The 26,582-nt window shown below is 33.5% G+C and overlaps 1 protein-coding gene and 1 non-coding gene across 6 annotated transcripts in view; both read right to left on the reverse strand.

Moving 5' to 3' along the window:
• Window positions 1–26,582, reverse strand: part of LOC140063695 (cytidine monophosphate-N-acetylneuraminic acid hydroxylase-like) — a 61,468-nt gene continuing 34,886 nt past the window's right edge. For 2 of the 5 annotated variants that reach the window (XM_072110162.1, XM_072110163.1), the window contains exons 2-16: window positions 24,677–24,913; window positions 23,754–23,845; window positions 22,677–22,786; window positions 21,962–22,152; window positions 18,306–18,453; window positions 16,702–16,783; window positions 15,955–16,092; window positions 10,297–10,432; window positions 9,526–9,663; window positions 8,694–8,741; window positions 7,791–7,917; window positions 6,861–6,983; window positions 5,627–5,742; window positions 4,425–4,558; window positions 1–1,960 (exon numbers count right to left, since the gene is read on the reverse strand). In XM_072110162.1, coding sequence (XP_071966263.1) covers window positions 1,824–1,960; window positions 4,425–4,558; window positions 5,627–5,742; window positions 6,861–6,983; window positions 7,791–7,917; window positions 8,694–8,741; window positions 9,526–9,663; window positions 10,297–10,432; window positions 15,955–16,092; window positions 16,702–16,783; window positions 18,306–18,453; window positions 21,962–22,152; window positions 22,677–22,786; window positions 23,754–23,845; window positions 24,677–24,876 — 1,920 coding nt within the window. In that variant the 5' untranslated portion in view covers window positions 24,877–24,913 and the 3' untranslated portion in view covers window positions 1–1,823. The other 3 variants (XM_072110164.1, XM_072110165.1, XM_072110167.1) reach the window with 3 other exon arrangements.
• On the reverse strand, window positions 16,918–16,992 carry Trnat-agu (transfer RNA threonine (anticodon AGU)). The gene has a single exon. It is a non-coding gene; the product is annotated as a tRNA-Thr (tRNA).

The raw sequence follows: 26,582 nt of genomic DNA on the forward strand, positions 1-26,582 counted from the left end.
TATATATAAATTATTAACATACCTTATGCAACTGAATCATGCTACTGGGACCACAGAACCGGAAAGTCCTTTAACGTTTTCGTAATTAATGTTGAGACAATATTATATTTTTCATTTTCTTTATTGTAATTTCAACACAAGTCAACTTTAAAAATCGTCAAGATAATTGTGAAATGCAGAGGAAAAAATATAGTATCATAATTCTCAGAAACATTGCATATTCATTATCTTTGTTTTACCATTGTAAAAATGATGAATTAATAACTAATAAATATATGCATTTAATTTTACATTGGCTAGGTTTAGAGACATTATATAAGCCTACCATGCCTAATTACAATAAAAATATGATGAGTTGAAATGTACATAGATAATATACGGACAATAAACTAAAATTAATCTTTACATTAGGCCTATACTATGTGTCAAAACACTTACTAATATTTTATCTTTATTACTAATAATTTTGGTCCAACAAAAACCAATTTTGATTTGTAAATATAAATAGGCCTACATTCTACACATTTTAGCTTTTTGAAAAATATTCTTGTGAAACCCATTTAAAAATAGTGCCACGTTGAACAACAAATACATTAATATATATTATCCTGTTAAATTAATCAATCAAGTAATCTAAGCAGTGATTTTGTTTAGTACAGTAGCTCTCTAAATCTATTTTTTTATGATTAAGCAACAATCATTTTTAAATACATCGTTACATGGCTCAGGTTATTTCAAACACAACCAGAGTGTACTGCAATTGTTACAACATGGACCTACTGTATAAAGAGTCCATGGTTACACACAGCACACTTCCTTTAAATGTGTTAAATTTCAAACACATTTATAAAATTAAATGTTTGCTACATTTTTTAAATGTTTATATTTCATTCTAATTTTTAAATCACGGACAATATATATAAAGTATCATTTTCATTTTTTACCTTATAATTATAAGTATGTATAATTATACATAAGCAATTTAAATGTCCACTAGTATTCATAGCATAAATTAAAATTAAGCATAATAATTCAGTTTACATTTTGCTACTTGTTACCAGATTTACAACGTTTAGGTCAAGTATTTTTTCTTTAAATTTCTATATTCTTACATCACCAATGGAACCTAGTCTTAAGTAGTAGAATGTGGGCAGCATAAATGTGGTATGTTGGTAGATTACATGTTATGAATATGGCATGTAAGCAGTACATGTGGTATGACATGATATAAGTAGCCATTATTTACCATGACTGTGTGTAATGTAAAGTACCACATATATATGGTGTGTAAAAGTAGCACTTATATACTACAGTGGCATGTAAATAGCACTTATACAAATATGGCACATATACTACTAATGTGAGATGTAAGTAGCACTTATGGTAGCATGTAAATAGCACTTACATACTATAAATGTAGCATGTAAATAGCACTTACATACTATAAATGTGGCACAAAATAGCACTTATATACCACAAATGTGACATGTAAGTAACACTTATATTAGCATGTAAATAGCACTTACATACTATAAATGTGGCATGTAAATAGCACTTATATACTACAAATGTGGCACAAAATAGCACTTATATACCACAAATGTGACATGTAAGTAACACTTATATTAGCATGTAAATAGCACTTACATACTCCAAATGTGGCATGTAAGTAGCACTTTTATACTACAAATATAGTATGTTAGTAGCATGAAAGTGGCATGTACGTATCATGAAAGTGGCATGTAAGTATCATTTACGTGGCATGAATATGGCACGCAAGAACTGTAGTTACCATTTCCAATTATATTAGTTTCAAAATCTGTTTACGCTTTTACATAAGCAAATAACAAGGCTCCTCCAAGAATAACTGCTGGGACACCAAACTTCCAGTAATTATGAAGATTTCCATTTGATTGCGATACACCACTGTATGGTATGTGACCTTTCTTCGTACTACAACCTTAAATATTAAGTACATAGATAATAATAGTTGAGTAGATAGTGAGTAATGGATATGGTGTGTCCATTGGGGAACACACCGGTTATAAAATGTCAATATTTCTTGATTCAACAAATCACATCAACACTAACTGCCACTTGGAACCCTAATTTCAGTCCTTAAGACCAATTTAAACAGACGAGAGTTAATGGTAATAAGTAGAAATCATAATTGTAGAATCTGGGGTGCGGACAGGCAGTGCGGAAAAGATACAGATTTTATGTGGTACAAGCTACATACTTTTCCAGTTACCATTACCTCTCGTCGAAATAAATATTATGCAAATTAGGTAAGCTGGACAAACATAGAAAACTTCTACAAGGCGTAAGAAAAACAAAAGCAATTTGAAAAGGATGAATGAAATAAAAAATAGAAAAAAAACCTAAGTAAAGTTAAAAAGGACACACTACTGAAGCTAGAAAAAAGGTTAGATGATTTGGAAAATTGATCTAGGCAAAATAACATAGTTCTATGGGGTGTGCCTGAAGGCTTGGAAAACTTCTTTATTTATTTTTAGATATCCTTAAATCGTTTAAAAAAAATGATAAATATATATAAGTTGAAGTCGAGCGCGTCATAGCCCTATGGGAAAATTATCCTGTGCTCCAGCCGCTTCCAGGTCAACACCATAACCAATTCATGTAAAACTCCTTTGGTACACAGACACAGATATTTGAACATTTAGAATTTCTTTAAATGGTGCTCAACTTTTAGAATTACCGTTAAAATTTTAATGTACCTCTTCAAGTTTATAAATAAAGTTAAATGTTTATTATTACAAAAATATTAAGTTTAATGTTAGCCCTTGATCCTTATATTTCTTTTAAGTTTTTATAAAGTTGTTTCTTTCTTATTTAATTATTGTTGTTAGACCAAATATCCATTGACTAATTTATTTTTGTGACAGGAGTAAAACTTTGACAATTTAAGAGATAGCTATTTTTTGGGTCCTTTTCATATATTGTATTGTATATTGTGAATAAAGAATGATTACTATATTCTTTCAATTTTAGTGGCTGCAAAAGAAGAATTATTATTGTTTAATGTTGATATAAGGTTTACGGTACACCACGTATGTAGTTCTGAAAAGACAGAATGCTTTCTCACTCATTTTCATTTTTTCATTTCATTTTATTTATTCGACACAATCAACACAAATATGCACCATGACATGTGAGTGTCCGCAACCCTCCCCCCCCCCCAAGGATGATTGGAGCATATTGATTGCAAAAGTCGAGTACCGCAACAGTTTTTTTTCACAACTACGTATGTGGTGTACCGCAACATTTGATTTCACCGTGCAAACCTTCAAACAAGTGTGCAGAGGGTTAGAAATTAGTGATAAATTGTAAAGGTTGCCCTGTTTAGAAAATTGAACCTAAAACTCCATAAACCGTATTATGTAAGTTAATATTAATGAAAGACCCATTCCCTATAAACGTTTTGTAAAAATAATGCATATATATTACTTTAAAAACATTAAACCAGGTCATTCAAAGAAACAATGTACTACGTAAGTAGCTCGCCGTAAATATCGTCTCGTGGACGGTCTTTAGGCGTAGCCCAGCTAGGCTTAATTTTGCAGACATAGCTGGTAAACAGAAGTAACGTACTGTACGAACATCGTACGCTAGCTATTGCGACCTTAAATTAGAACTTAAAAAACATAGGGAATGGGACTTAGCTTAGCCTTCAAGACACCAAACAAAAATTTACTTTACCACATACAGTAGAGTATCCAGAATGTTATCAGAGCAAACACTCTTTAACTAAAAGGCATGACAGAGTAGTACCTGTGCAACAACATTACTTTTTTTAATAAATGAAGCAATTTTGTTAATAATAGTAGGCCTATAAATACATGTTTATCATTTTTAGATAGCCCAGTTGCTTCAATTCTGTCCCTTGCTCAGTTCTTGTATACTCCTCAGAACATGTGCTGTATGCCTCATGCCTTCTAGCCTTTCTGGCCATCCTCATTTGTAAACACACTTAGTTATTCTTAAATGATTTGTCTGCAACTTATTAAAAACATTGCTCGTTAGAGTAGCCAGGCTAAGTTGTAGGCCTAGTTAGCAATTGAAACTGAGCCTGGCCAGGTCTTGAAATAAAAACAAATATTTTGGCCTTATTTCTTCCAACAATTGTATGACAGCAGCTGGTGAGTCATCTCCCCTCCCACCTCCCCACACACACAAACAAAAAAACACAACCCTTTTTTATAATACCAAGGGTATGACAGGAGGTAGATTTGGGGCTTGTTTGCAACACTGGAATTGGCGACTTGGACATTTTAAACATGGCAGAACATGCATGATACTATCTCAAATGCAGAAAACGAAAAACTAGATTTTGATATTTGTTGAGAGATTAAATTTCTAACCCTGCCCATAGTGTAAAATAGTTGTAAAGCAACATGGATTACCTTTAAGAGCTTCTAATCCACCAGATGGCTTCCATACAGGTTTTCTCTTCGCTCCTTTGGCACGTTGTTGCTCAAGGAACTCATCCCAACGTGGCAGATCTTTCTTCAAAAGAATCTGCATGTGGTTCCAAAATCTGAAAAAAAAAACAAAAAAACATTGTTAACTTAATGTGAATAATGTGAGTTTAAAACCTTCTCGTTCTTAATCTAATCTAAGGTTGGCATAACAGTGCAACAGATGCTATGCGATCAGTTCAGTGGGTTCCGATTTCAGTAAGTTTAAGGATATCTAGACCTACATTTTTTTTACCTAATTTAAGGGCACACACTACATTTACGATTAGCGTACGCAATGTCTACTCAAGACGAATAGCGTAACGGATGATGATGATGATGACACTACATTTTATGTAAAAATAAAAACTATATGGACCTATTGCGATATATTTTCCGTCTTTAAACGGTTAAAAATGTGAAAAATAAGTAGATTCTAATAATGTTAACGGCCTGCTATAAATCCCAACATGCATCGTGCACAGATTGATATTTTCATATTGTGATGTAATGCACCCACTTCGACCAATCGCGTGAAAGGGTAAACAAATAAAAGGACCATAGAACAGCGAAAATACCAGGTCTTCCCCAATTTGTATTAATGGATTCTGCCAAAGAAAAAAAGACAAATAATTCAATGAGACAACGTCAGACTAGGCCTATAGCTAGCGTACAATGTTACCGCTCTTTACCAACTAATCAAGGTCAACAATTGCAGGTCTAGTGTCTTTAAAATAGCATGCCTCATTTGCCGTTCACTTTAGTTCCGCACCTAGTTACTGAAGAGATTTACTTTCTAAATGGAATGTAGGTTGCAGTACACATCCTAGTATCAGTGATATTTAACAGTCCCACAAACTAAATGAAAGACATTAGCTGACCACTCATTTTCCGTTGCTGGACCAAGAAGCTTGAACAATTTGCCAAATTACATTAAACATTTGGATGACTATAAAATTATCATAGAAATGGGCGGTATATAAATGTTAATCTTAGGCAAGATTGCTATGCTGTGGGCATGAAGATAATCCTGTGCCACAGAAATTGCACAGTAAATCTACTAGTTCTACTAAGCTGAAATGAAAAGAAACAGGGACACTCAGTAAAAGTTTCAATTTTACCAAATAACAAAAAGAAATGATAGTTACAGATAATGGAAAGTATCCGGTTCACGAGAGATTCGATTGTTGAATCCGATGTAGAGGTTGTCCCAAAACAGACCATGTACAACAGTCTCTCGATGAACACCCATTCGATTCTTCATCTAAAATAAATTAATAATTAAAACCAACTATCAGTTTCAATTGTTTACATGGCCGTTTGTGTAAACACTAGTACAAAGATTCCAAAAAGAAATAAAAGTTTAACATTTAGAATAGTGACTGGGCTTTTGCATCGAGACGGTAGATGAAATACAAAACATTCATCTGGGCGTGTATAAGCTAAGTACAATAGGACCTTTATTTTATGTACGGTACGGGACCAAATGACTACGTAAAACATGGGATTTGTAAAATCAAGATTGCTTAAATTGACCCCCAAATACATATGATCATAGCTAAAAAGGCAGACGTAATTGCCTACTTTACTTGCTGCATGCTAACTAATCTAGGCCTAGCTAGATATGAGGCCTAGCTGTGAGGCCTAACTATAAAAGTATATGCAGGCTGTGTGATGTTTAAATTAAGTGTTATAAATAAAAAATTAATGTTCTTGCTTTTTCTATCAGTAAAAACAGTCGCTGCTGTAGGAGGAATGCCTGTATGTGGCATGCGTTTGTTGCTAAATTGCGCCTCAATGTAAGAAAATAACACTATTTATGCCGAGTCAAATGGTCGAGCGGTTAAGGCAGGGGCGCTGTTTACCGTACCTAAAGAGCCAACAACATCGGCAAGGGTTCGAGGTCGACTCGCTCCTAGTTCTGGTGGTGGAACAAGTCTTCTCGGATAAGGACTATAAACCGTAGGTCCAGTGTACACAGTTATAACTTGTGTGCACTTTAAAGAACACAGTTCATTATTCGAAAAGAGTAGGGGGTTACCCCGGTGAACTAGTTCGCAAAATAGCCCCTGTATCAGGGGATTACCACCTATCTGATAGGACAGTGATTAATTCACTATTGGTAATCCTTGGCCACATTGCCTAAAGACATAAAAAAAAAAAAAAAAAAAAAATTACTTAAAATTATGACGTCATCGGTCATTTTATGCGTACGTAAAATCCAGGGAATGTAAAATCATGGTATGTAAAACAGAGGTTCTAATGTATATACCATTCTGTTCCATTATCGGGGACTATATTTTGGCTGCAATGTTTGATCTGATAGACGGAGCAAAGTTTATGCCACCATTTTGAAACTTTTCAACAATAAAAAAAACTTACTTCAAGGTAGCTATGCTCTCGTTGTGGTCTTTCTGTTGGATATGTTGGTTTTCTACCATTAAAATCAACAAGAAAATTATAACCACCTTCGATTGGTTCAAAATTATCGTCCGTCTCAATCATCTGAAAAAAAAAAAAAAATTTAAGTTTTTTCACCAAACACTCTTGATTAAGACTAAATCTTGCTTTCCACAATATAATCAAATGTATCCAACATTCCTGAACTGTGATTGGTTGGAAATGGATATAAATATGCAGCAACAAACTCACCCTTTTCAATCCGCCTAGTGAAAAATTGTATCACATAGTAGAAAAGAATATGGGACCTTTGGTAATTTAAATTTTCTGCTATATAAGCCAAAAGTATTACGTCTTCAACATTATGATGCTGTACTCGAGCTGTTTGACCGGGTTTCAGCCATTAAAAACAATTATTGCAGGAGATAAGTAAATGTGAAGCATCCTCATATTATTGTGTGCGGGTATTTTTCAAGATGGACATCCATTGGAAAGTGTATACCACAATCGGAAAACACCCCCATTTGGGGAAAATTGTTGAACCTAAATTCGTTTTCATTGTCAATAACTAATTATCTATATTATTATTATTATTATAACGCAATTTCATTAGTAAACAGGGCTACATCAGGTGGTTAAAATCAGTACCGAAAGTATGAACCAACTTTATGTACCATCGAGTAAAAATTCTAGAAGTAACGCACAATTTATCGAATTTTGACCTTACGTAAATTTATATATAGATATGATAATACTGCAAAATATATATAACAAATAACAATTACAGGGTGGGAAAACACACGCCCATGCTTACTGTGGTCATAAGAAAAAATTATGGTAGTAGTATGTGTCAATATTTGAATGACAGAACATGGGATTGGCAAGCAAGCTTGTCAATGAGCCACAACTTACCCTAATGACAAGGTTATATTCGTTAAAGCCTGTCCAATTATAATAAAATTGAATCCACTCTGGGTATGCGAAAATTTCGTTGTCATAATTCTTGTTGATTTCATTTACATACAGGTCAAAATCCCATCTGAATAAAACACAACAAATATTCATAACAATAATGCTACATTACACATATATTATATGAGTGCAAAATAATTTCATGAAGTGAAAATACCCTCATGAAATTATTTATTCTATTGCACGAATACAATATACAAATACAGTATTTACCAGGCTGACGGGGCATGGTTACCAATATAGCTCAAGGTGGTCTGGAGACTAATACTATATCCGAGGGATAGTATATCTCTAGATCACTGAGGGCTATATTTTTACCATGCCATGATGAAAGTCTAGTAAATATTTCTTTTATATACGGTACCATCAGATAAGAGTGAAATTACTTAATCTCACTCTTGCATGGTACCACACAATACGACTGTAGGCTAGGCCAATGCGAATGCACAACATGGACTTAGTTGGAGTAGGCCTAACTAGTAGTGCCACAGTTTTGCTGTGAAGAATCAAACAACAACAAAAAGGCCTACAGCACTCCTGCTTTTTTTGACAGGCTAAGCCAAGACCTAAATTATTTGAAAAGGCAGGTTGTTCTTCAAACATGATCAGTCCACAGCCTAGCCTGATGTCATGTATGAAAATGTTATCAAAATGCTTGGTAAATTGTACATTAATTCTACTACAAATAGAAATATGTGTTGGGGATGGAGGCCTGTATTCAATATCCCCTTGAATAAATGCCCCCTCAGGGGGCATTTATTCAAGGGGATGTTTATTCAAAGTGGGGAATTTATTTGAATATAAAGAAAGTAGGCCTATATAAAATAAATGCTAGCTACATACCTGTCTTTCATTACTTTGGTACCTTCCTTTGGGTAAGTCACATAATCACTGAAATTTGTAAAAATAATAAGGGTATAAAGCTCTGTCTAAACTATCAAACTAGTTTGAAAAAAAAAAGTGTGATGTGCCCAAATATGGTAGTGATATGATCATATTTGTCATCATGTCCATATTTGGACACATCACATTTTGTTGTCGCATAAAGTTTCATAGTGTAGACTGAAATTTTAACAATTCCTTCCTATGATTATGAATATTTTAGGAAGACCTGGGGTTTATAGGTAGCCTGGAAAGCAGTACAAACTGTACTACTACAACTGTATCTACTGTTTTAAATAGTAAAAGTTACATTAAATTGTGTGGCTATTCTCGGATATTAATTTTCATGTCAAATCACTATCATATTTGGGCATATCACTATCATATTTGGGAACATCACTTTTTTTTGGTTAAAATAGTTTGATAGTGTAGACAAATATCTGACTGGCTACTACTACTCCGAAGTGCCGAAGAAGACCAAGATGTTTCCTAATGAAGCTTTTGATTTGCAACAAACAACCACCTGTACATTGCGGTAGATCGTCACCTGTATTTTTACCCTTTTTACGATATTTTAATGACTATGTTTTTATTATTATTATTTCTATTTTAAGATGTTGACAATTAGTGTTTTTTTTTCTGTTTTTACATTGTTATCTATGACAATTTCCAGCAATGTGTCAAACGGCCAACTAAAATTAAAAAGTAGTGAATTGCCATAAACAGACAAAAATGGAAAAAAATTGTGGAAAGAATGTCGGAAGACGGAAAACGTTAAGAAGCAGTCCATTACCTGTCACCCGTGATAGCTTTTGCTAAATCAAGTACGGATCCTGGTTCAGGGGTCCAGGTATTAATCTCAGGGGAGTACTGCTTGATTAGATTATTCAAAGTAGCGGGTCCATTTTTGAAATTTGTTTCTTTGACGTATCTGAAAAAAAGGTTTATTTGAAAGATAAAAATTAGCGACAAAAAGACATTACAAAAGCTCTGTTTACAAAATGTATATTTACTCTTTAAATAGCACTCTCTCTATTGAATATTTCAATTTTTGTAAACTGTTTTGTTTTTATGTAAAAAAACTATATGACATGTTTATGAATTTAAATGTATTTTATTTATAACCGTTATTAATAACCTTATTGGTTGCATAGTATTTCCTTGAAATAAAATAAATAAAAAAAATTATTTTACATAAAATATTTATTTTTTCTTCAGTATAAAATATTACAATTTACAATGCTTTTGGTTTGGATCAAATAAATGTTCTTTGTGATTCTCGATTATCGATTTGGTTTCAGTTTCTGCTCTTAATTTATTCATTATTTTAAGGGATCATGTAAAAAATATTCTACTAGAGTATAAACTACATTTTTTACTGATATGAATTTTTATGTTAGGTTGCTTATTTACGTAGAATTTTACGTTACTATAGTCAATGCAATACCATCAACAAATCTTGCTAGATAATTGCACAAACAGGAAAAGAGTGAACACAATTTAGTAACTACAGATTAGAATAGTTTCGACATGGTCCCTAAATAGAAATAAAGTAAATACTTACTTGTCTGATGGATGTGCTTCCACAAAGTATCCAGCAAAAGGGCAGTAAATCTTAGGAGCAACATCTCTCACCACTTGAGTCTTATAATACAGTAGTTTCTTGCGTTCGTTCTTAACAAACTTTGCTTTCCATTCCTCTGAAATATGTAATTTTTCATGTGAGGTGATCGTAAAATCAAAATGATTCTGGGTATGATCATGGTATGATCAACTAGCGTTCCTGTTCTCAACAGAACAGAACATCTATTCATAGAAGCAATTTTTCTTTTGATTTTTTAAAATCAGTTTTGTTAAGGTTTTTCACATTTCAGCTTGTAAATTACTTTTAAATTGGTAATAACATTTACACAATTTATATTAATTTATTTTTTATTAAAGTAGCTGTAAACTAAAGTCATAATATCCAAACAGGTTCAAGTTTTTCCAAGACCATAGTTCTAGTGTTAAGCTCTGTGTACACTTATTAAACTTTATGTGACAAAAAAATGTGATAGGCCCATATATGGACAAAATGATGTTATATCACTACCATATTTGAGCATATCACTACTATATTTGGTTGGCACATCACACTTGTTGATAGTGTAGACAAAGTTTTAGAACAGGTCTTCTCGAATAACTACTTAAAATGGAGGTCCACTACATATACTGTATATGGTTTATGTGCCCTCCTAACGAACCCAGGAAATCTATGAGTAGAGGATATCCCAATTATGGGGCCTGCTGTATCTGGTTCAACCTCACCTAATCCCAGTATAGCTTCTTTTGAGCTGTAATAGGGATTATCAAACCACGAAACAAGAATAGTTGAACATTATCATCTTCCTGTAATGTGCAGAACGTGTGAGTCAATTTCAGCTTGAGCTCAAAACTTTGATTTGATTTTGGTCTTATATTATTATATAGTTATTTATTATATTATAGTTTATTCTTCTGTTCTAATTTCCTTTTACTTTGATAACCGCTGAACAAATGTTTTTGAATTTGGGACAGATATCTGTTTGTCATAATATCATTATAGCAAACACAGCAATTAGAACATTTATTGAACAGTAGGGGTTATCTCAATTACGGGGCCTGCTGTATCTGGTTCTCCCACACCTAATCCCAACATATGCTGAACTACAGATGAATGAAGTCAATAAAGAATTGATTATTATTATTCAAGTAAATTAGTAATTTGTAGGTTGTAATTTAATACTAACCGTCATAAGAAAAAAAGAAAAAAAAGAAAATTTCTGCCTAGGGTAAATAAGTGATTGACTTGCCTAAAATGAACCGTTTGCTGTCACGTTGTATAAACAAAATGAGGGGAAATTTAACTGACAGCAAATTTTTTTAAATTGTTAAGTCTTGATTAAATATTATCCTGTACTTTACAGGAAACAAAGATTACCATGGCAAATAGTTGTTGAATACATTTCAGAGATTTATTTCAAAGTAAAGAGTAAATAACAAGAGTTCACTGATTTTATTTTATGCATTTAATATAGCCTAAAAATGCTGAACAAAAGCAATGTGTTGCTGTTTAGGAGCTACAGGCTATTGCATTATCATATAACTTGTAGCATGTATTTTTTGCTAAGAAAATATCTAAAATAATAGAATTCTTTTTATTTTGTTTATTCAACAAAAATTGCCTGAAACCAAAAAATGCAAATGTAATAATAATAATAACTCCCCCAGGGCTACAGTATATTATAAGCATAAACCATTGTTAGAGAATGTTAAAAGCTTATAGAGGAATAAGAGAATTGTTTTCCTTTTGTTTATTAAGCATAAAATCTCTGAAGCATAGCCTAAAAACAGTAAATGCTATTGTGTATGTATGCATACATTGTCATTACAATACAATGTTGACCCAGTTGCTGAGAAATTTCAAAAATAATATGGTAATACAATCTAGTACAGTATGAGAACAATTGTTTGTATTATGTTGGCAATTACAATGGCTATTGTTAGATGCCACAGAGAATGTTTAATTATAAAGCATCAACCTTGATAATGGAATAATCCGCCTGTACATATCTGTAAAAATTATGAGACATTTAGTCAAGTCAAATTTAAAAATCTTGTATAACTTTTATTGTACAAAGTTTTAAAGCTTTTTTACTTTATTTTTCTTGTATTTTTTCAAATATGGACGTCTCAGGAGACCAGTACTTTTATTGAAGTAGCTATTCCAGAAAGATTTGTATTGTATTGTATCTATAATGATGTGCTCTAAAAAGGGTTTCAGTGAAAGTTCACATTGAGGTTCTGTAAAATTTAAAGTCCGGAATTTAATTTTTATTTATTACTGTACCGACAACAGCTATAACATAACATTTTCCACACCTATTCTTTTGGTTCCGTCTTGTCTGCAATAGCAGAAATAAAGTCTCCTAATCCCTCCAAACACCAGAGGGTGCTAAATAATCATGTTACCCCAATGGTAAAAACCAAATAAACGTGTATTTCAATCGCCGTACGAACACGGTCATAGTTGCACAGCTTCTTATCATTGGACACATGTGATATAATCATACATGTGATATAATCATAAATGTGTATACTCGTCTTGTCATGCAGGTTCAAAACTTGTGGCTTAGCTAACCATACTCCACCATATTGACACTGGATTGTGTAATAGCCATAGCTGCCTGAATTTCTGCACGTAAACCTTACATTATACAATGATTGACAATGTAATATGATTCCATGTTCTACTAATCATATAGACAAACTGACATGCAACAGATAAATGGTAATATTAAACATACCACATGCTATGGTTTTGTATACCTAACACAATATAAACAAAGTAATCAAAATAAAAGTGTGTGGTATATGATGTTGTTAAGGATGTGTGAGTAGGACTTATACGATGTTTGGAAACTATGACAGCAAATAAGTGTGGGGTCAGTGGCGGATCTAGGATCTGACGAGGGGGGGTGGCCACGAAAGTGGCGGTCGAGGTGCATTGCACCGAGCGGGGGTAGGTTTGGAAGGGGGTGTCCCCCTACCGAGCCTCAGAAAATTTTGAAAAAATAGATGCCTATACACTGTTTAATAGGCTAGAGCAACTGTTTCCATCACATTTAATAACAATTTACTGTTACATAATGTAAATTTAAATAAATCCTTCCCAAATACTGTACGGGTCTTTTTTTCGACGAACTAATAATAAACTTTGATCAAAAAACACTTTAAACGAAATGAACATTTGGTAATGCGGTATTCCAAAAATGCCTCGATAGCGAATGTTGTGTTGTGTACCATGTTTTGGTGGTCTGTTAACCTCCGATATATACCGTACAGCCGGGTGAATAACTCAATGTAATTTAGTATACAATGATTGCAGTAATCGCCGTGTCTATAACACAAATCAATAAAACGCCAAATACGTCACACACTTTTTTTCGGCCGTGTACATACAAGACATTTCATGTTTATTGTATGCCTATGAAATAATAAAAGAACACAATGGGTCTTGTTTATTTTAATCTTTTATACTGCATACCATTATTATATAAAAAAATCTTCATACGCGAGAAAAAAGTTCACGATATTACACTCCACTCAGGGGTGTAAATATACCACGCTAACGCTTGCAGACACGGAGGGCCAAGGCGTTAATTAAAACTGAAATGGAAAATGGTGGATTTTTGGAGCGCAACTAATGACATCAGCATTTACACGAGGCACGAGCTAGGCAAGTGATGCTGCTGGTAGTAGAGGAGTGCGTGTGTTTTGAAAATAACTCAGTTGTGGGTATTTTCCGAAGATTTTATATCGCGTTTTCTTTTTAAACTCTTGAATTCATAAATATTAATTACATTCTTAGCTCTTTCACAATGTAGGCCTATTTACACAACTAATGCTAACATTAGCTCTAGGCCTAGGCTACTCTTCTTAATTAAAAAAAAGTCAGGTGAGTCGAATCCACGTCTAGCGACAGTCGTGGGTATGTTGCATCTTTTTTTTTTTTTTGGAGAATTAAGGGGGGTGGCTAGCCCCACCCCCTAGCTCTGCCACTGGGGGTATGATGAGGAGTATATGAGTAGAATTTTTATCTATAGACATCCTGTAATATGTACAGTGGAGGTGTGACAAGGGCTTGATGATTTTATATATTACTGTATGTGTACAATTCCCTTCATGGCCTGACCCCTGACTATTTGTGTAATTTGGTCTCAAAATACTACTTGGGTAGACAAGGACTTAATTTAAAATCAATGAATAAACTAGGGCTATATTAGCACACTTTTTATAAGCAGGGCCTTCAATTTTCAATTCAATCAAGCGGTGAATTTTTATGGATGAAATAGATAATTAAAAACTTCTAATTCAGATAGTAGATAGTGTAAAAAAGCACACAATACTTTTATTTGACACAGCAGAGCTATATTAATATAATATTTATTAATGAAGTTTTATGCATTTCTATTGAATCCAGATGTGTTTCAAAATCTTACTCCTGATATTAATTATAACATCTTAACCAACATCAATTGGTAATACTAATCAAATATTTATTTTAATTATTGATCGAATATATGAAATATCATAGACAAGCTGGGGTTTAAAAACCAGCTGGCACAGTACTATGTGCTTCCGCTGTATGTAAGAATAATAATGATTAATATAATTAAAGATATTGATATATTACGAACTAATTAATTTAATCATCCTTAGTTTGTGTTATTTAATAAAAGTACTTTTCCTGCCATGCATGGTAATGTTGTGTATACTTTACAAGGAATTTGTAAAGTCAAATGGTCTGAACGCCACTCCTTAAAGCCTCTTTTCTTGTCGACACTATAATTGCCGATTGTTTTTTTTTTTATCTTGTGTGGGTTCGTCCCACTTTTATTATAGTTCTCTGTTATAAATATAATAATATATGCACATTTATATATTTTTCTCTTATTTATAAGGTACATTGCTCAAAAAATACATATCTTTTAAACAGTATAAACATAGGCTAAGATTATTTTGATGTTAAAAAGAAACCACATTTACATTCATTTACATTTTTAAAAATACAATAGTTAAAATATATAGATGGCAATATGATCAAGTGTAGGAGATGTAGGCCTAGGCATACTACTATCTCTATATTGATGGTTCTTTGTTCTCAGTACTATTTATTTATTTTTATTTCAATATGACATGAATAGGAAAAAGTTCACCTAATAGACAATAAAGCAACTAGAATCATATTGAGGATCTATACTAGAAGAATAAATTATTCTTGTCACGTATAAGACCCTTTTCAAATCCTAGTCCAAATAGCATTTGGACTAGTCTGAAGACTTAGACCACAGCTACTTTCCGGAACATCATTTTATAGTCGTTTTGGCTAGACAGGGCCTAGCTTTGACCGCGCTGTGATGCAACAAAAATAAATGTAGTCAGCACTCAGCAGCATTTTTCCATCAATTATGTGACGTAATGTACTGTTCTTGCGTTTTAATGTTGTGATATCCATAGAGTTTAACTGGATTCAACTCTATTGTCAACGATCGCGACTTGTAGCGGAGCAAGGGTTACTGATAGTTAGATATTAATGTGCCATCAAGTAGAAGAAATACTCAACGGCATGTGACACAGAATTAACCAATGAAATTGCAAGGATACATTCATTTGTGTTATAAATATGAAAAAGTTAACTTACCTGTATATTTTCCACCCGAGAAAGTCATAGGAAAGCCAGAGGCACCACCAGCAAAGTCACTCATCATTACATCCACATTGTGTGGAAGTTTACCACCATTTGGATTCGTACAATCCACTGTATTTAAAATCAGATGACCTGTACAAACCGAATAAATATTATTTACAATCAAAGCTTCTATCATATAAAATATTTTATCATCTAAAGCTCTGTCTACACTATCAAACTGGTTCCAAATATGGTAGTGACATACCAAAATATGGTAGTGATATGACATCATGCTGTACAGGAAAACTAAATCCCCTAAAAATATGTGTAGTAAACTACAAGAAGAAGGATGTGAATATAGAAAAAGATAAAATTTTAGTCCCAGAAGCCCACCTCCAAACTTTGATCAAACGGTGCCAGAAAATAGATATATATAAAGGGACTAGTGCTGTTCCGCCATACCACGCCGAGAGTGTTATAGAGTTGCTATCCAATCGAGTTTGAACAATACCATGAAAGCCCCAGTGGTCTAATGGTGATAAAATCTGCATATATCAGGTAAAATGTTTTGGGTTCGAACTCGGTTGGGGCGACTTTTTCCTCATTCTCACAAATTTCCTCATCTTATCGTTTCAAATTAATTAATACATTTTCCGTATATCCCAGGCGGTTTTAATTTGTTCTATGCCTATGGTGTTTTATGTATATTATAAAATGGTTACTATTTGAAAGCATAAAAAAAAAAGATTTTACTTATACCTTTATAATCTATGAGAAGGCAAGTATCCATATCAGGGTGAACCCCATCCATCATAATCATAAATCGCAAATCCTTGTTGACCTGTGATAATAGAAGATTGTATATTGTAATTGTAGTTTTGTGTCAGGGAGTTGAGTAGATGTTTTGCCCTACTCTGACGTAATTTGTACTTTATACTAAGTACATTTGAGAATACTTGCGAAAAAATTCGCAAGTAGTTCTCGGGTGGGACTCGAACCCACGACCTCCAGATCACTAGCCTGGCGTTCATACCTCTAGACCACCGAGCTTGCGCTGATGGCTAGTGGTTAGATTCGAGCCCAAGTAAGCAGTGGGTACTGCACCAAAAGGATTGTTGGAAATGAATATGTTTCAAGAAATGAATATGTTAAGAAATGAATGTTTCCAGAAATGAATATGTTACGAAATGTCATTATGAAATGAATATATTTTAGTAAAAAAGACTAAAAAGAAACTATTTTTTCCTCCCAAAAAATTATAACCACAAATATAAACCAAAATGCCTAAAAAACTGAGGAGACATTTTCAATTTATAATGTAATAACAGGGAAGAGTTAAATTTTTAACTCTTCCCTGGTAATAATAACCAGAAAACCAGTAGGTTAAGGAGATAATAGAATTTGGAAAGATCAATAGAGTAAACATGAATACCACTACTGAATGGTATGAAAAACAAACATTTGATAAATCATAGTATCCCATTAACTGTTATTTTAACGTAGGTACAGGAGAGAAGAGGATTTGAACAGATCAATAGAGTAAACAAAGTTAAAACCATAGTACACAGTAAGAAAATACACTTGACATAAACTACAAGCATATAGCTTAGAAGTCATTTTACAGTAGGTTATGGAGACAATAGAATTTGGATAGATCGATAGAGTATACATGTAAAGTAAATGAATACTACTACAATACTCAGTATAATAGGAAACGTAACTTGTGAAAAACAAACATTTATTAAGCAAAGTCGTTCATAAGTTAATTTACAGTATTAAGGAGACAAATATTATACTCTTCTAGCATATTTGCTAACTAAATCAATATCTGTCATTCCTTGAATGATGTCATGTTTAACGACGTTAAATGTCCTGCTGTGTTACGTCTGCCCACAATAGCAGGTTCATACTGTACCATAACATCTACAGTAACTCCTAAATATTCCTTAACCTAACCTAATCCAAACCTCAACAAATTAAAATTGAATTATTAAAATGTTATAATTTTACGAAGGGGCTGCATCTACGCCTATATAGCATCCGCTATGGCTTTTGATAAGAGATTAATGTGTTATTATATTGGTGAATTGTATGGTCAGATGGCTGCATGGGTCTTGCAATGTCATGCAGTCGCAAAGGCTAGGGTTCGAAAGCCCATTGGTATCATTTTTTAAAAACTCACCACCTTCCCAATTGACCATCTTTTCTCACCATTTTCCTAGAAGGATATTTCGAGAGCCAGAGGCCCGGTCTTCTCAATAGGCGTAGATATAGCGAATATAGCATGTAGATTGCATCTACACCTAGGCGTAGACGTAGCCACTGCGTTAATTTTATTATTTTTAAGCAATTGTTTTTCTTACTTCATGCCAGGATCCAAACTCAAGTACGTTGATGTTGTTGAGTTGCACTCCGCTGTCCTCTAGTTTACAGAACACTGGCATAGATGTATTGCCAACATAGATGGGAATATTTGGGTTCTTCTCAGATAGAAGCTTTAAGGTTGGATAACTGATGGAAAAGATATGAAAAATATAATATAACAAATACACATATCACTTATTGTTGACAATGAAAAGCTATTTCATTCATGGCCTTGCACCGAGGTACATCGACAATGTTCTTACTCCACAATCCTCTTGTCGCAGTCTTTGTTCCAATTCTCAGAATTGTCTTGTTCCTGCTAAAGTGAAGACCATCTCATATGGTCACCGTGCATTATCTTATGCAGTTCCTATGCTTTGGAATTCTCTTCCAAAATGCATTAAAGATGCAGAGTCGGTGGCTCGTTTTACGAGGCTTCTTAAGATATACTTTTTAATAAAGCATATTAAGCCCCCTTTCTCCTTTACCATGCCACCTAGATTGTTTTAGATCTAGTTTAAGTAGGGCAGGACGCACCCGAGTCCGGGATGACCGAGACACAACTGGTGCTGACCACTGAGGTTCAATTAGACCGATGATCCCTGGTAAGCGACAAAGGCGTATCCCCTTACTTCGGTTTGGATTTTTTTTTGCCATGGTTGAAATCCCTTTTATCGTATTAATTTATGTACAGCGCTTAGAGGTTTCACAACATTAGGCAATATATAAATCCAGGATATTATTATTATTATTATTATTGAAATGGCAGAATGTTATTTGAACCATTCAACAAAATAAATTTTGTTTATTATCCTATATACAATTACAAAATGGTGCAGATGGCCTGCTTGATGTACTGTAATACACTATATTCATTTGATAACCTCCGAGAGAATATCAATGTTATATTACAAAAAAAACAAGAGATTTCCATGTAAAAAGAAGTGTATTTAACAAAAAAATTCAATTTGTACTGTTGCTTTGTTGCCAATGTTTACTTACACAATTGAATTCATTCAGTTATTCATGGCGAGTGTAATGTAATCAGTCAAAGATACACCAACGCATTGTAATCTATAGTACAAATATTGAACTTTGAATAAAATTGATTTAAGACACGTAATAGCAATAGTACACAGAGAGTACAAATAGGCCAAAAGCTTAAAAGAATAATTCCATCCAGTTTACTAGTCATTCTAAACCAATTTTTTGTTTCTGTGAGAATTTATTTAAAGATATATTATTTTTAAATTTTTGTTGTTGAATACGCCATTTTAATAATGTCACAGAGTCATATTCACTTTGACCAAAAATTGGATTGAAAACCGTAATTTAAAGCAAAAAATAGTCAAATTAGCTGCCTGCCAGCCAATAGGTTTCTGGTGAATTTAACTGTTAATTTTGTTTTTTTATTAAAGTGAAAACATTTTTTTTTCTATGGAAGTGAATAACTTCAAATAACTACAAAATTGCCTATTCAAAGTCCAATTATTTTTTTCATTTTTCAAGTTTTTGGGGGACAATACATCTTTAAAGTTATTGTCCCCCAAATAATGTAAAGCTTTTTTTTTTAATATGCCATTTTAATGTCACGTCTTTAGTTATTCACTTTGACAAAAAATTGGCCTGGAAAACATTATTTATCTGAAAAAACTGTAATTTAAAAAAAAAACATTATAGAAAATATTAAAATTGTATTTCAGACAATGGGGTTTCAGTGGCGGATCTAGGATCTGACGAGGGGGAGGCTCCCCCTCCCGAGCCTCAGAAAGTTTTTGAAAAAATAGATGCTTACACACTGTTTAATAGGCTAGAGCAACTGTTTCTATCACATTTAATAACAAATGTTACATAATGTAAATTTAATTAAATCCTTCCTAAATACTGTACATATCTTTTTCGACGAACTTGATAAATAATAAATATTTGATCGAAAAACACTTCAAACGAAATGAACATTTGGTAAATGCGGTACTCCGAAAATGCCTCGATAGTGCATGTGTTAGTGTACTGTGTTTTGGTGGTCTGTTATTTGTTAACCTCAGATATACCCTACAGCCGGGTGAATAACTCAATGTAATTTAGTATACAATTGCAGTAATCGCCGTGTCTATTATAACACAAATCAATAAAACGACAAATACGCCACTTTTTTTCGGCCGTGTACATACAAGACATTTCATGTATATTCTATGCCTATGAAATAATAAAAGAATACCATATTTCTAGTTTATTTTTATCGTTTATACTGCATACCATTATTATATAAAAAACATTCATACGCGAGAAAAAAGTTCACGATAATACACTCCACTCTGTACAGGGGTGTAAATATACCACGCTAACGCTTGCACACACACGGACCAGGTAGGGTGGTAATTAACGTTAACTGAAAATGGGGAATTTTTGGAGAGTGATGACATCAGCATTCACACGAGGAGCGCGAGCTAGACAAACGTGACGCTGGTAGTTAGGGAGTGCGTGTGTTTTGAAAATAACTCAGTTGTGGGCCCGGTTGTGGGTATTTTCCAAAGATTTTAAAATCGTGTGTTCTTTTTAAACTCTTAAATTCATAAATAGTAATTAAACTCTTAACTGCGTCAAATCCACGTCTAACTAGCGAAGGTCGCGGGTTGGTTGCATCTTTTTTTTTTTTGAATTAAGGGGGGTGGCTAGCCACCCTATTCACCACCCCCCTCCCCCCTAGATCTGCCACTGGGTTTTAGTTAAATTTAACCTTTTATGTTGTCATTATTTTGGTTTCTATGGAAGGGAAGTGAATAATTCTTTTAAAATTGCAAAATGGCCTTCACAGTCTGACCTCATTAACCTTCATGTTTCTTGGGATTCAATATTTTTTTAAGGCTCAGCATTTTCTACTTTTAGCAGACATCTTTAACAACTATATACATTTGGTACTGCTGTATGTTCAAGTCTGATTGGATAAGGCTGAATATTAAAAAGCCTATAGTTATCATACTGTTTAATAACACAGGATCAAACAATGGAAATTGCATGGCTAATTAGACATTATAATAATAATCTGGATATTAAACATGCATATTAGATTTTATTGATTGTTTGTTTGTTCAAAATTGACTATTGGACTACAAAATGAGATAAAACGGTCTATACGTCACACCCATTCAAAAGATTAGGAAGATCAATCCATACAACAGGTGCCCAACATTATGAAACAAATTTGTCCGCGCATAAGTGTTGCTGTGGTCTTAAGTCAACAGTCTGAAGACACTACAATTTGAATTAGGAACATCTATAATAATTTACTAAATATTGGATTTAGAATGATGATTTCATATCTGAAAGTGCAATATGTTCAGATTGTTCCAAAACAAAAGACATACCAATAGTGCATTCATTTAATATTACTATAAAACTGTACTATTTCCCCTCTCACCCTCCTGAAATAAAAAAACACAACATATGCCACACTTAAACAGCATCTGGCATATGCCATTGTTATACTACAATTTATAGGATGCTGATGCCAGAAATTACAAAGGAAACAACATTATATATTAACAACCTCTATGGTTTGCCAACACTTTATAAAAATTCTTGGTATTAAATTTTTGCAGCCTGGGACCTCTGGCAAAGTGTGCTTACAAAACAAGAATATGAAATATTTTCTTACTTTAAATGATCTGAATGTAGATGACTTATATAGATAAGGTCAGCTTTAGCCAGTTGGTCAAGCCAGTCGGCAGGAGGCTCATGCATCAACCACCAACCGCGAGCAAACGCTGGACCGGTCAACCATGGATCTGTGAAAAAGACTGTGTTTTGGAACTCAATTCTCATACAGGCATGAGTGAAGTACGTAATCTGAAAAAGAGAAGAGATTATTAAAGATATATTATCCCCCTAAAATCCTCCATTTTTTGTTGAATATGCCATTTTAATGTCATGTAATAGTTATTCACACAAAAAACTGGATTGAAAAAAAAAATTATTTACTTGAAATAAATGTAATTTAAATTAAAAAATTTTGTCTGTCAAACAATGGTTTTTGGTTAAAATTAACCATTTCGTTTGTCTTTTTATAAGTGAAATAATATTTTTTTTTTTTACAGAAGTGAATAACTTGATAAAACTGAAAATTGCCAATTTAAAGACTGATTTTATTTAAACTTCATTTTTCATGTTTTTGGGGACAATACATCTTTAAGCATTATTTAATTATATACATTTAATTATACTACTATTGGTATGTGAACAATTAAATTTAATTATCGACAGTTTTCTGGTATAATACAATGGTGTGTTGATATGTGCCAAAAAAAGAGCCAAAACCATATTATATTATAAAAACAATTTAAAACAGGGAAGTTTCTAGTGGAATAACTCACCTTCACTTCTCCAGGTACAATTGGCTGCATGTCACGTTTATTGGTTTCCCACGGTTGAGGTGGTTTTAATTCTGTCAAGGTCAAACAGCCATCATCATCTATTTCAGTAACTGTAAAGGGCAGAAAAAACGATTGTTGCACCTTTGTTTAACAAGCACGAATGTGCGATATTCGGGGTACAGCAAAAGAAGCTGTAATGACGTCATAAGACCGGATGTGACGTCACATACACATCAATAACCTCGCTGCCAAATACGGCTATATGGTACCATCTTCGAGACGTCATATGGCTGCATCCGGTTTGAAATTAAAAAATCCGGCTCTATAACTTTGAGGAGGACATGTCTCTATAGCAGATTCATGGCAAATCCCAACTCAATACTACAACGAATAAGGGAGGAGTAGTACTTTATAAATTGCACTTTTTACTCAATAGTGTCGGATGGAGGAGAAGATGAGAGAGTCCTAGATTCGGGTACCCCAACCCAAGTAAAAAGCATAATAGTGGCTCATTTAAACAGGGTGGGTTAAGCAATTTCAGGACCACAGATTAGTGATTTGCATCACTATTCAATCCCTTTTTCAATAGCCTTCTATTAACCGAAGTGAGTAATACAGAATTAAATGTAGAAAATAAGGCAAAGTCTCAATACTAGGCACTCACTATCAGTATTCTTGAGAAACTAGCCATCAAAGTGATTATGATTATGTTGAAAAATCACAAAATTTAATTTACAGCACAGAAATTACACACAGGCATGGAATAAATTCTACACAGCCTGGTGATATACTAAAATTTAATCAATTAATTTGAAATGATAAAGATGAGAAATCTGCAAGATTCGAACCAGGAACTTTCTACTTGATATGCAGACGTCCTAATTAGACAACTGGGCCTTCATTGAAATTGTCCAAATTTGATTGGATAGACTCTCTTTGACACTCTCGTTAGAGGAGATTCCAGATCTTCGTTAAGGAACAAAACCGGATTGTGGTGGCGCTGCTTTACGCAGCTTCATCTTTGTCTAGTCTGTTTCTCGCTACAGCTACATCTCCATAATGTAAAAAAAAACCTACCAAGTTGATCTTGCCTAAAACTGTCTGGAGGGTTGACGTAACGCATTGTACTAGGGTCCAGCTTCCATCCATGCTTTGTACATTTTAAAACACTGAAAACAAGAATGATGAATGCCTTAATTACAAATGATGGGGAAGGGGATTTGAAAAAAAAAAACACCATTTATCAGACATTGCAGATATTTGGAAGCTCTTTATTCCAAGGAGTTGGAAAAATTGGATTTTGTCAAATAGGGGTACAGTATGCTAACAAACCCAATTGGTTTGGCAGTGATATAGCCACGAGTAAAAAAAGTGGCCTAGTTTTCGCAAGAAAAGGGAAAATCTCTGTTCAAACCACTGGGTTATCAAAGGCCAGCATCCAGAGAAAGGAAAAACCAAAAGGAAGGGAAAGCTCTAACAACTGTAAAACATATTTCTATCGCTGCAGTATAGAAATACTGTTTAAAGAGCTTTTGAGAATACTGTATTTCAAGAACTTTAAGAAGGCAAGGGTGATAAGAACATTAGGAAGTAACAGTGAATGGTACAGTAGATGAAAAGATGACTTGAAAGCTCTTAAAATAAAATTGATGGTTAGTTCCTCCCTGAGCCTCCAATAGTACTGCCAATATGACTGTATTTGTCAATTGTATGACCCACTATACGACCCCCAGGAGAGGTGGGTCATTTGTCTGATGTGCATCATATCTGCGAATACCATGACGCACATGTGCATCAAAAATATTACTTAACTTAAGGTGACTGAGATACACCCATTTTGACGCACTGTGACCATGTTGATTTTGATATGGTGTGTAGTAAAGTGATGGACATTGACACACCATTGTTCATTAATGTGATGTACCATTTAGGTTTTTTGACTACATGGGTTCGTATAGTGGTTCATATAATTGACAAGTGCATTACATATTATGCTTTACCAGTTACTACTGTCTTCAATATCCTTGATAAAAGTTCCTCCTTGATGTTTACAAACATTCTTACAGGCTGTAAATTCATCAGAATCACGGAATATTATGTATTTTTCATTTTCGGACTTGTTTATCAAAGTCACACCTTCTTCAATCCGAGACGTCTCGGTTCGAGACAACTTCATTAACTCGACACGTATCTGTTCCATATTTCTTTGTCTTTCCTTTTATATTTCAGAATGTAATCTTAAAAGAAAAAAGTTTTAAATTACATTGGAAAGAACAATATAACTCAATTAATGACTAAGGATATTAATAGCATGTACTTTACATCATTTTATATTGTTGTGAAAGGGGTCTGATGCTTGATGCACACACTGTACTATAAACTGTATTACCCTAAAGAGGTACTGGACATTGAATCTTTGTAGTGGTCTCAATTAAGGGCATATGACCGATTGGGCCACCGACAAGTTGAGCCGCCGAAAATTTCTATGAAACGCCCAGTCCGTTTACGACATTTTGCTTAGTATTTAGAGTGGTGTCCTAGTACATAAGTTCATGGTCTTTATTAGGTTTATTGTGTCATAAAAATAAATAATATATAATTACATACAGTACTATAACTTTGTTGGTTTGAACCGCCATAACAACACAAAAAAGGAAAGTAGTCTATTTAATAATTTAATTGTTTTTAATCTTTCAAGCTAAAAATGCAGTGCACTCCATAATATTTTTCTCGCGTGTAGGCCTACCACGAAAAGTCACATTGTCTCTCAGGACTAATAGAGTATTGATATTCTTCGAATGAGGTTAAATAATAATTATTTTGTTACAATGTTATTAATTATTAAAATGTTAATTAATTTTACTAAAAAAAAGTGATTTTATGTAATTATTTCTTTAACCGAAAAATGGAGTAGGCCTAGTTCATACAACGGTTCACTCATACAACATGTTTACGTCATTTTTGGCTAAAAACGATCATTTTCGGTGATGTTTTAGGAATCTACAAGTCAGATTTTCATTTGTAAATATTCCTTTAATTGTAATATTTAATATTAGGGAGTTTTCGCAACCTTACGAATACGTCACTCACACATTTGTGAAATTTTTGAGCTGATCCCCATTTCATATTCGTAAAACGTATTCGTGTTGACGAATATCACCTGTCATATTCGTAACAAAACGAGTATAGTTTTTAGTCGCGTGGAAGCGACTTTATAGTTCACTATGTCGGTCGGTCGGTCTGTCTGTCGGTCCGGTATAACTATGCGTTTTATCGCTTTCTGACCTTATCTTGATATCAGTTTAATCTAGCTAAGTCAATTTTTCACAGTATATTCCTTATGGCCAGGAATCGATGTGGTTATGTTTTCACGGTGCGCAATAAAAAATTACGCGGTCTACGCACGATTTAACGAAATCACGTTTGTAATCATATCTTCACAACCATAAATCACAATTAAATAAAATTTGGTACTCATAAATTTCAGGGCATAAATCATCATATGGCAATACAATTACGTGCGTAGCGCATGTAACGCATGCGTACGCGCGCTTAAAATTTTCAAAATTTATTTTCGAAATAAAAAAAAATGAAATAAGAGTACGTTTCAGGCAATTTTAAGCGTTTACAAAATTGCTATGAGTCACAAAGCCACAAAGTTACGCGCGCACGCGCATTTAAAATTTTAAAATGCGCAAAATTCATTTTTAATCAACTTTCTACGCGTTTCTTGTCATTTTGAGCATGTCAAAAATTCCCATACGCGCGCAAATTTTTACGCGCGTGGTGCGCACGTAGCGTTAAATACATACTTTTTTCGCGTGATTTATGTTTTTGCAGCCTTTTCTAATAATTTTACCATCTTTTAAACAATTTCGACTTAAAATTACGTCATACGAGCACGTC

Source organism: Antedon mediterranea, chromosome 1 (genome assembly GCF_964355755.1).
Source record: "Antedon mediterranea chromosome 1, ecAntMedi1.1, whole genome shotgun sequence".
In the NCBI taxonomy this organism is placed as follows: Eukaryota; Metazoa; Echinodermata; class Crinoidea; order Comatulida; family Antedonidae; genus Antedon; species Antedon mediterranea.